The 12,561-nt window shown below is 29.9% G+C and overlaps 1 protein-coding gene across 1 annotated transcript in view; it reads right to left on the bottom strand.

The window, feature by feature from the left end:
- LOC148300276 (uncharacterized) overlaps positions 1-12,561 on the bottom strand; it is a 39,652-nt gene that overhangs the window by 7,803 nt on the left and 19,288 nt on the right. Inside the window, exons 13-20 of the mRNA XM_088275013.1 lie at positions 11,344-11,523; positions 10,559-10,697; positions 7,758-7,978; positions 6,666-6,815; positions 5,030-5,162; positions 4,822-4,946; positions 3,762-3,881; positions 3,347-3,479 (exon numbers count right to left, since the gene is read on the bottom strand). Of these exons, the coding sequence (XP_088131139.1) occupies positions 3,347-3,479; positions 3,762-3,881; positions 4,822-4,946; positions 5,030-5,162; positions 6,666-6,815; positions 7,758-7,978; positions 10,559-10,697; positions 11,344-11,523 (1,201 nt within the window). The remainder of the gene's footprint in view (positions 1-3,346; positions 3,480-3,761; positions 3,882-4,821; positions 4,947-5,029; positions 5,163-6,665; positions 6,816-7,757; positions 7,979-10,558; positions 10,698-11,343; positions 11,524-12,561) is intronic.

Here is a 12,561-nt window from a genome sequence, read left to right as displayed (position 1 = left end):
GGTAAGGGTTTTATTATTATATTATATTATATTAAAGTTCTCGTTGTTCAGATGGTAGTGGCGTAAAATGAAAGGGTTGAAAACACTTACTACCTTATTTCATACAGTTTTTTTAGTCAAACCATGAAGCAATTATTAATAACGTGAATTCTAGAATAAGTTGCACGAAAATTATTGACTGAAAAGTCAATAAATCAACTGATAATTCGTTAGGGGCAGAATACAAAAATTAACATTTCGAAAGTTGTATTTATGTTAAAATTAATACCTTCCTTCAGTACCATATATCGCTCACTTCTTTCAAGAACGTCATAAATCAAAAAACTTGATTTTTCAGTAGAACGTTTTTAATGTTTTAAAATATAACACAATGTATTAAAAATAAATATCAAGCCTCTTATTGAACATTTCACTGTGCAACAGATCTTTTTAGGTAAAACCTGAAGGTTTTTTCTCCATTTGAAAAATATTTTATGTATTTAAAAAAAAATATTAAACAATACATTTTCTTCAAAATGCAAAAACATCATTTTTTGCCCTGTAGCGGGTAAATATTAAGTTTAAAATATGCCTCTTTTGCTGGGATATAGTACATTTTCTGGGCATTCCAAAAACATGCACATCTGAAAATTGACGATTTTTTATTTATGACGTTCTTGAAAGGAGTGAGCGATATGGTTAAGTTCAGTGCGTTTTTTTAATGCAATGTATTTAAGATTCATTACGATTTATTTTTCACACTAGGAGACGCTTGAAAACATTATTTAATTGTTTTATGAAACTTTTATTTTGACCGGGAATTTGGACAGTTTTAATACATTACACAAAAAATGTGCACTTAAAATACTCCAATATTTTAATATATTGTATTTAGAAATTCTATTAATTATGTTTAAATTTTTAATTCTAAAACTATTACAAGCGTTTCGAAATTCTATTACTTACCAGAAGAAAATGCGTTATCTCGTGCTATCACTCTCCTATAACTTGATACTCGCTATTAACGTACAACTCACTATCATATGTTTTAAATATAAATAAACATTCACGTGGTATAATTATTTTATCCCCAAATGATATATTGCCTGTTATATCTTATAGAGCAGTGCCAGTCTAGACAAGAACGTTAAATAAATAAATAAATTTATATGTATAAAATATAGAATTTCAAAAAGAAAAATGATTTTAATTAATGTTTTAATTAGTAAATACCATTATTTCTTAAAATCTACTGTGACACGTATTTCGATGCATTCCGCATCATTTTCAAACACCGTATGTGAAGCTAATTCTAAATCTTAGAGTTGGGTCCTTGGGACGTTATCAGCGAACATGAATTATGGTTGAGAAATAATAATTTTTCGGAATTCGCTAACCATTTAATAGATAATGATCACAAATTTAACCACAATAACGTAGAAATCCTAAAAATAATCAATACGAAAAGCCATAAACTGCAACATTTTGAAACAATAGAAATTCATAAGAATATAAATAACAATACCCATAATTAACAATATGACAATGACTAAAGCCTCCCCCCTTTTGTCTATGTTCCCTCTGATAAGAAATAAAAATAAAAAATCAAAATCAAATTAAGAAACAGCTATTACCCCCTCTTCAACCTTCGACGTCCCAAGGACCCAACTCTAAAATTTAGAATTAGCTTCACATACGGTGTTTGAAAATGATGCGGAATGCATCGAAACACGTGTCACAGTAGATTTTAAGAAATAGTGGTATTTACTAAGTAAAACATCAATTAAAAATGGATAGATTTTACCACAAAGTGACTGCCGAATCAATTAATGAAATAAAAATGTTATTCTATCCATCTTATTAGAATTTAAAATTATGCATTTCACATTTACACGAGTGTGTAGATGTTTTTATGTCTACTGCTTCTACTACGACTATTTCACCATTCCTTTCAAGAGGTAAGCAGAGAGAATAAAACTCCACACTCGTATATACTGACATGATTTCATAGCTTCCTCTGCTCCCATACGATATTTTGGCTCAACAAAGTTCATGCCTAAGTACTTTATACATATTCAACATTTTGAGTGTGTCCAAATATTTATTCACAAATCTGGTTTATCTCCAATTACAGGAGTTATTTTTCATATTATTTTTTGACTTCTAAACAAAGCTTCCTCATATTGCCAATAGATGTCTCTAGTGACATTCTAATGATTCAAGAATAATGTTTTGTAATTGGATCATTCATATAAAAAAAAATATTAATATGTTTTTCAATCTTGGGTAGAATCGGTAAATGTTACACGTGTGTAAAGTCATCACTCAAACCAGCCTATGACGGCCGTAAGCCACGTAAATGGCCAGACTTCCATATTCTTCTTCATCATTGTTGAGATAAAATATTAAAAATAATGTGAACTTTATATTATTTTTTGACATCTCACTTGCAGACAAACATCAAGAATATATTCCGTGCGTGTTTTTCTTATGAAAATAAGAAAAACACGCACGGAATCATATCCGTATCTCTGAATCCAGCACTGTATTTCTAAATAGTTTATATGAACCTCCAAGGCCTACTTTGTTTTTACAAAACTCGTTTTTAAGCAAAATCATTCGCATCTATTCACAATATGTACTCTGTTGTCAGAGATAGTGTATTTTTTCAGTAAAACTAAAGCTATTTATTATCTTATTGGTAAATAAAGTAACAAAGAAGAATATGAATCATTCAAGTTGCTTTAAAAAGTAATATTGTTAGTATTATAAATAGAAAATTGCATTCACAGTAGTTTTTTGGTATAATAACTAAATAAAATCTAAAACATTTCGGTAGGTAAGTTGGTCAAGGTGGAAATAAAAATAAAAGTTTTTTCAACAGACTTTAATTTGGCTTATACATCGTATAATAAAATATCAAAATTTCATTTTCATTTTAAAATAGTGCATTTAGTGAATTTTTAAGCATCTTCATCTTTTTTATTTTCCATCAATGGCTTTGTTGGTGCCGGAACCTCTTTCTCTGTAAAATAAGAAATTTTGAATGAACTAATGAATATATCAAAATAGTTTTATCATTAACTTGTTTAAAAATACACCAAAGAACTTGTGTATATATTTTATTTAGATAATCTCATGAAGCTATAGCCTTTTTTGTGTAAGTATACCTCTCGTCATCTTTGAATTAAGTGCATGATGGCTTCACTTACTAGCAAAGTAATTTAGCATTTTTGGTAACTTGTTAATTTGTGTGCATATTGTAATTGTCTTTTATTCATTTATAATTTTGTTATTATCCACTTAAAAATAACTTTAAATAACATGAAAATTCAATCTTGTATGAGTATAAAAAAAAATAGAATACCCGTATCTATATTATCCTCTTCGGAGTCCCAGTATTGCCTTTCTCCACTTCCAAATATTATAAATACTAAATTACTTATGAAATAGACTCCAGCAGCGATAAAAAATACAATTCTCCAGCGTGTAATATCAGTCTGTAATAAAAAAATAATTACTCTACCAGTTATTTGTTTTCAAATAAAAATATATACATTCCTTTAAGTAAATTCACAATAAACTATTTCGTTGTGGCTATTTTCAGGAATAGCCTGGTTCCTGAAAATAGCCAAGGATTTAGGGGACTAGCCTTGTATGGTTAATTTCAAGTATCGAAATTATTATTCTAATAGTAACAACCTTTTTTAGTTAGAAAATATTTGTAAAACATCACTTTATTCTAAATAATTGTAAATTATATGTAAAATACGCATACTTACCGAATCTCGGAGAATTAGTCCAGCTGTCATAGGTGCAAAATTACCAAAACCGACTGCACAAAAGTTTGTAAAACTAATGAGAATTCCAGCGAAATTCGGAGAGAGATCAATGTGATTCAACTGAAAAATGAGTTAATTTGAATTATACATGACAAATTTCATCTTATATTTTATGTTTCTGCCATTTAAAGATATTGATGTGTTTTTCTCTGGTGGTTTATTTCCCTATTCACAAATCCCGTTAATATTTGACCCAGTGACAAAATTGCCATTTCAAAGAGTCTTAAGATATTAGGGCCGTCCTCTCCCCTAACCCTAATCCAAATGAATTTTTTTAAAGTAATCTACCGTTGAACTAGACTCATGTTTTAAAAATCAAAAGCCTAAACAGATTTTAACTGAATGAGGTTAGGATATAGGGAATAAGGAGCAGCCTAATTTTTTACTGTGTGCAATTTTCGTCATTTGATGAAATATTAACAGAATTTATGCATACGAACTTAAAGTGCTTAATTTAATTTTTATTATAATTTATATTTAAAGCACTAACTTTATAATTATTTTTATACATTTTATAATTGAAATATTACTTTCTTTTAAAATCACCTTAAATATTTTATTAAAACTCAATTATAATGTCTACAGGTTTCAAAGCTAACTGTTTCTTTATCAAGACATTATAATTAAGTTATAATAAAATATTTGAAGTGATTTTCAAACAATATTACATTTTGATTATATAATTTTGATTAATTTATTTTTTGAATAACTGCGTTTAAATTAGTATAAAATTTGTAAATTCTAACCAGAAGATTTATTGGTTCATTTATCTTTTTTTTTCCACATAATATTCAATAACAAAATCCTCTTTTTAATTATAATCTACATCTATTCGATGAAAAAATTTTTACGCCTTTTATTTTGTAAATTATCAAGTTGCATTTATCTGAACTTTAGATTTATATATGTCTTGATTTTTTTTTCATACTGTTTTTATAATACGGAATAAAATAAATACACCAATATTTTTTGTCCGCTGTGGCTGAAAATTATTTCTCACCATAAATCCTAAATTATTTATAGAATCCATCGATATTATGAAAATAATAAATATAATTCCAAGTGTGACTTGTCCCCGTGAAATGAATGTAAGAAGAATCATCCCTAGAGCAGCACCCCATGTACCTGAAATAATCATTAATTATTGGGTTGAATTTGAAGGAAAAAATACGCATTTTTCGTTGAACTGTGATACTTTAAACACTTACCAACAGTATTGGCAATTTTCCTCACAGCAGTTAATGAACAAATGTTTTTGTTGATTGCTTTATCCGCTAGAGCACTTGCAACTATAGTGCAAATAAGTGAACAGCTATAGGGTAGGGCAGTTAATAGGCCACTCTGGAAAATGAAAAATCACCTAGATACATAAAAATAGTTTTAAATTTTTTTAATATCTATTCACTTTTATAAACATATTTGAAAACAGTCAATTAGATAATTACAACTAAGCAATTACTGTCTTACTACAAGCATGTCATAATCATTATAATAGGGGGTTGAATTAATTCTCGCCGTTTTTTGTAGTATTTTGAATTGAAAATATATATTTTTTTAAAAGTAAGAATTTATTCAAAGTATTGCCATTCTTTCTCGACTACTTTGGCCCATCTTTCAGGAAGAAGTCGTATTCCCCTATAAAAGAAAACCTTGTCTTTTGAGGCAATCCAATTTTCAACCCATAACTCGACTTCTCGATAACTTTTGAAAATTTCTCCCGATAATCCATGCTGCATGGACCGAAACAGATGATAATCGGATGGTGCGACGTCAGGGGAGTAGGGCGGGTGTGACAGAACCTTCCAGCCGAAGGAGTTTATCTGTTCTTTTACCACTTTGGCAACATGCGGGCGCGCGTTGTCGTGCAGAATGAGAATCAACTCGTGCCTGGCTGCGTATTCTGGACGTTTTTCTTCAATTGCTGTTTTCAGTTTGATCATTTGCTGCTTGTAAACCTCTGCTGTGACTGTTTGGCCTGCTTTGAGAAGCTCGAAAAAAATTACTCCTTGCTGATCCCACCAAATGCAAAGCATCGTTTTTGAGCCGTGAATGTTGCGTTTTGCAATGCTGGCTTCAGCAGGGAGTGGCCGACCTGGCTGGCAGATGACGAAGAAGATCCACTTCTCATCGCTGGTGATGACGCGATGCAAAAAACCATTTCTGTGATGCCGTTGCAAGAGTGAATCACACATGCAAAATCGCTTTTCCATATCTCTCTCCTTCAGAGCATACGGGACCCAGTTTCCCTGCCGATGAACAAGGCCCATAGCCTTAATTTTGAGGCGGTTTGAGGCGGTTGAAAGTGCCACGGGGGTGTTCGAGGCAGCGGGGGACAGGAAAACAAAAAAACGAAAGGAATCAATTTAAATCACAGAGAAATATTAGATTTTTATAAACGGCGAGAACTAATTCAACCCCCTAATATTAATGATACATATTCTTAAAATTTGTTGTGCAAAATATACATTTTTTTATTTTTAAACTACCTACTGAAAGTTTTCATTTAAAAAGTATCTTCGGAGTGGTATCTGGTATACTTATTTTTTCTCTTCGTTTTTACTCGTGTATTGTATTATGTCACTGATTTTATTGTAAAGAAAGTTACTCATTTAAATAAACAGTTTTTAAAATATGTAGAATCTAGCATTTTAAAAAATATGAATGATTAAGAGAACTCACTATCGAAGCTTTCATACGCTTTTAGGATAGTTCTACAAACATGTGATGATTTGCACAAAACCTGTAAAAAATTACTTAAAACCAATCAACTGAAGAAGATTGCGCAGGTTACTGAAATATTAGGTCCCAAGATATACTTTTCTGGTATAAAAAATAGATACTTACATTTTCGACATTTATACCAAGAGCCATCTTCAAGAAACTCGGAGTCTCTGTAAGCATCAACATGGAACCCCAAACAGCTCCGACATGCGTTATTAAAAGTGCTCCAAGAGGAACAGATGTGAACATTGCCTTCCATGGTGTCTTTTTTGGCTTAATGAAAAACAAAAACAAAAAATTTTGTTATTTAATTAAAATTAAACACTTGAATAATCCACTTTATCGAGTTTTATTTTTATTTACGACTAGTTTCGAAAACGACAATTGTTTTCATCTTCTGGTACAAATTAAAACAATAATTAATAATTAATTAAAAATCAGTTTTAATTTGTACCAGAAGATGAAAACAATTGTCGTTTTCAAAACTAGTCGTAAATAAAAATAAAACTCGATAAAGTGGATTGTTCAAGTGTTTTATTTTAATAAAATAATCATGTCATTCCACAAAACTAATGCCGAATCAATAAATAATATAATAAAAAAACATTGTAATTAATTGATTATTTCATAAATTCTCGAGGATTTGTTTATGAAATTATATTTTTTATAATATAAATTAGTTGCGTAAGAAATTTCTCCTTGTCTTTTATGCACAAGGATTCAAAGCATTTTCCGATTAAATATCTTTTGTAAAATTGATAGTAAATATGTGTTGTAAGTAAAAAATCATAAGGTTGATCTCTAAAAAACAATACAATGGATATAATAGAATAGATACAATGAATTCAATACTTTATATCAATCAAGATTTGTCGCATAGATCATTCGTTAGTCGTATTCGACTTGTCATATTTTTTTAAATAAGACACCACTAATTCCGATAGATCTTTAAAATCTTTATTTTTTTAAATGTATTGTCGGGTTGTAGTTCCATGGTGAGTGTCGCTGACTGAGTAAGAGTTTAAGGGATCGAACCCTCTCTATCATAATTTCATACCTTTATTAAATAATGAGCTGATTAACCTCACGAAAATAGTATAAAATTGAAATATTTATGTTTAAAATAAAAACACAATTTATCCAAAAAACAAAAATTTTCAAAATATAAACAGTAAAAAATAACTGCATATTTCACTGCATTATATTAATAATTACCTTTTCTTTTCCGTTTTGATCAAGAGATGTCTCTATATACCGTCTTTCCTCTGACGAGATAGAAGTATGGGTGGCTGGAGACTCAGCTCCCAAGAGTATCCAAAAGACGGCAACAGTTAGACTTAAAGTCCCTCCGGCGTAAAATATTAATGGCCAACCAAAACCAGTGGCTGCCAACTTTCCCGAAGCTAACATCGCAAATATGGTCCCGAATATATACCCTTGAAAGAAAATATACCAATTCCTGATATAGTTAGTTCATTTTCATATTAACAACAAATGTGAAGGTCCTCACCAAAAAGTTACATGTCCAATATTGCGCATAAAAACCTTTAATAGCAAATCTGTTCTGTTTACTGTATTCTATAAGAAATCTTAATAAAAGTTGTGACAAAACGTGACCAAGCTTGTGTTAAACCAACATGAAATCGTTGAATTGCACCGAAATGTAATAATTTTACAAACTAGAATTCCTGATTACTTCAAATCATTTATAATGGAATAGTAACGTTTTAGTGAGGACCTCCACAAATATTATCTTATTAAAAAAACACATGTTTCATAACATATATTTGATCTGATTTAAATTCAGAACAGAATCTGATTTACAACATTTTGAGTGTGTCCAAATACTTGTTCACAAAATCTGGATTATCTCCAATTACAGGATTTATTTTCATATTATTTGATTTGCATATTAAATTTTAAATGCAATGCATTATTGCATATTAAATGCCCAGACTTCCATATGCTTCTTCATCTTTAATGAGATGTCAAAAAAATATATATAAGAATCTGATTTAGAGTGGGTTATTAATGAGGATCTAAGGTTAATAAAAAAAATATTTTAAGGTTAATAAAACCTTGCGTTCCCTGTTTTTTTTTGTTCACCACATTTACCATATTTAACTGTTTATAAAGTTTGTCTTAATTTCAGACGAAGAATCTATTGTTTTGGTTAAGGGCATCATCAATCAAAATTCAATTTAAAATAAAGCTAAGAATCCAACAAGAATGCATAAACTTATTCACCTTAAAAGAAATTCTATATGGACGTTCAATATTGGACAGAATGGTTAACATTACACAAGTGAATAAAGTGATAACTTGTGTCAGCAAAATGCCCAGGTCCATAAGCCTTGGAATGCATAGATATTCATTATCTTTCGTATAAAAACGATAGGTGGCTTATCTCAAGTTGAGGCACACATAATACAAAATACATTGATTTATCATCAGTAGGGCTAATCCAGTGTCTGATATAATAAACAATAAAAATACATTTTAAACGTTTAAAAAAATACATTAAAGTTCTTCCAAATCAAATATTTCTTTACTGAAGTGAATTGCATTTTCGATCAATTATTTGAATACACAGGAAAGTACGAAACCCGATTTCCTTTAAATAATTACCTTTATAAACATAAATATTTTGAAAAAAGGCTACTTTTCATTGTTATATGTAGAATAAAATAACAACCACGTAACTGTTTCCACTTGAATTTTATTTGACCAGCAACCGGGTTTCGTCGTAACCGACATCATCAGACTGGTGATATATAATATATTTACTGTTATATATTTACTACATATATTTATTGGTTACTATATTTATACATCGTAGTCATTCAGGAGAAAGTGACCAAGTGCATTTTTTAAAAAAACGTGAATATTGACTGTTTGATATTTTACAAGCTTAATATTATAAAAAAAACATAATAAATAAAACCCTTATCCGTACCCCAATGGTGCATAGGGCACTGCGACATATAACGCAGTGTTATCTTGATCGTTTACACATGAAGGAAAGGGGATCAGCCCTCCGCTTCTGGAACCAGTTCAGGGTAATATTGAATAAATATTACAGTGAAAAATCACAAATATTTATTTGTGATTTAAACTTTATGTATTAATTTTAAATCAAACACAGATTTTTTGAGTCTACTAAGTTGTATTTTATTAACAAAAAACAGATAAAAAAAATTATTGTGACAATTGTTTCGCCTTGTTAGGGCATTATCAAACGAATGTGAAGATCAAATGGACTACGGTCCTTTTGTAGCTATACAATTCTAAGTGACAGTTTAAACACGTGCAGCAGTAATTTATGGGAGACAACAGTAGCTAATGGGGGATGTAGGTATGTACCCTACATAAATTACTGCTGCACGTGTTTAAACTGTCACTTAGAATTGTATAGCTACATAAGGACCGTAGTCCATTTGATCTTCACATTCGTTTGATAATGCCCTAACAAGGCGAAACAATTGTCACAATATAATTTTTTATGTGTTTTTTGTTAATAAAATACAACTTAGTAGACTCAAAAAATCTGTGTTTGATTTAAAATTAATACATAAATTTAAATGGAGTTCTACAAATTAAACGCCAAGTCAATAAATAAAAATAAATAAAAAATGTGATTTAAACTATTACTTAATATTACCCAGAAAAAATCCCCAAGCGATTTTAAACTTGAAAGTAAAATATATTGATTTGTTAAAAATGACCAAATGCACTGATATGTATCTTCTTGCCAAGTGACTTCAATGGCCCTCCAGAATTTTTTACGTTTTGTTAGTTGGTCACTTTCTCCTGTACGACTACGATATATTGGTTACATTATTCTAAGATTACTGGTATATTTTTACAATGAACATAACATTGAATAGTCTTAATTTATTTCAATAGTAGATTTCTGCTGGGTAAATTGAATTACTAATATTTTTTTATTATCTTAAATTTTTTTATTAAAACAAATGGACTATGAGAATAGTCTTTTATTCATTACAATTTTTTACCTGTGTAAACAAAGTTACCGATGCGATTTCTCTCCGATAGTGGCGCCCATTTTCCAATGAGGGTGTGCATAGAGGGTACCATGCATCCTTGGGTTAGTCCATGCATTATCCTGCACGCGCATACTGCCTTCCAGCCCCACTAAAAAACAAAATGTATAGCGTTTCGCACTGTTGTGCAATTGTTGAATTTTTATTATACGTACAGAATGTAATATTAAAAGCAAAAGATATTTCTTGTAAGACACTTTAAAAATATGATTTATAAAGTTTATAAGTAAAATATTATCATTAAACGAACAGAAAGAAATAATGAAAGTAAAAAAGATTTCTTGAGGAAGAAAACATATTTTAAGTTGTATATATAAAGGCACATAGGCAGTATCTATTCTTTGTTTGTAGAAAAGACTGCATTCAACTTTTATGTTTATATAAGTGTAAGCGAACTCCCTCTCTAAACACGAGCAATCTGCTCTCTTAGTGAGGTAGCACGTAAAAAAATAATAATAATAAAAAATAAAAAAAAATAAAAAAATAAAAATATATGTAATAAAATACCTAGGTACCTTTAATTATAAAGCAACACATTGTTTATTTATATATTGTTTATTAACACACACACATACACTCAATGTGCTGTATTTATTATACAACACATTGTGTGTGTGTGTGTGTGGGTGTGTGTGTGGGTGAGTGAGTGAGCGTGTTTAAAATCTGACTCTCTTGATTATCTTCTAGAGTCAAAATACTCTTTGTATTTGTAAAACATCAATACCAATTTGACTTACAAATTCAGCCGCTTTAGGCAGGATGAAAGATAAACACCCATTCAATGTTAGCGAAATAGCTATCATAATTTTCCCTCCATAAATATACGCCAACCGACCTCCCGGTATTTGCATCAGCATATAGCCGAAGTAAAACGAACTGAGGATGTAGTCTTGTGTTTGTTTCGGCCAATCGAATACCTGCAATCAATGAAGTATAAAATAATGGCAAGTAATGGCAAGACCTGTAGACCACTGATGAATCTCTAAAGTACCTACCTACACCTGAAATGGATAAGTAATATGAGAAATAACATGGAAATGGTAAAATTGATAAGGCTTATTAATAATATGAATAGGGCCTAAAGATCTATCAGATTTAGTGGTGTCTTATGTAGAAAATATGACAAGAAGAATCTTCTAACCCTTATCCGCACCCAGTGGTGCATAGGGCATTGTTATCTTGTAACACATGAAGGCAAGGTGATCAGCCGTCTGCTTCAGGGTAATATTGAATAAATATTGAGTGAAAAAAATCACTTATATTTATTTGATCCCCCCTGGGAATTGAACCCGGGACCTCCAGTACGGTAGCTGAGTGTGCTGACTATTACAATACGGTGACGGACAAGAAGAATAAGACTAATAAATTAACTTTGTGATAAATCTTGATTGATATAAGATATTGAATTCATTGTACGAATTGTATTATTTTGTATCCGTTGTATTAATTTTAGGGATCAAACTAACTCATTTATTATTTACCACACACATTCATTCTTTTTTTAAACCATTATAATTGAATATGCTGTTAATCCTTGTGATTATGCTTCGAAAAGCCAGGAGAATTTTCTGGGGCGAGTAATAAATATTATTAAAATTTAAAATTGTTTTTCAATATATGAATATCTCAAAAATGATAAAAATAATAAATTTGGTTAATTTACATAGCTTTATTTTCTTAAAATACTACTTTTTAAGCATCACATATCGGTAGTGTAAAGGCAAAGGGGTATATCTGTCTCAGATCAAATTTTACAGGAGAGCAAAAACAAACTTGCGAAATTAAATAAATCATTTGTATTATGTATTTTTATATGTACATACCTCAATAAAACTAAATAAGCATTGCAACTATAGCTATATTTTATTGCCAGATTATGGAATAAACTATTTTAGACATTTTGTGGATTAAACTTAGAAAATAAAAAAATTGCAGATATACCCCTTTGCCATTAC

Source organism: Brachycentrus maculatus, unplaced genomic scaffold (genome assembly GCF_059751285.1).
Source record: "Brachycentrus maculatus isolate JH-2025_06_01 unplaced genomic scaffold, ASM5975128v1 h1tg000757l, whole genome shotgun sequence".
Lineage (NCBI taxonomy): Eukaryota > Metazoa > Arthropoda > Insecta > Trichoptera > Brachycentridae > Brachycentrus > Brachycentrus maculatus.
The sequence above is the reverse complement of the archived record's forward strand: the minus strand, read 5'-3'. Positions and strand labels throughout refer to the sequence as shown.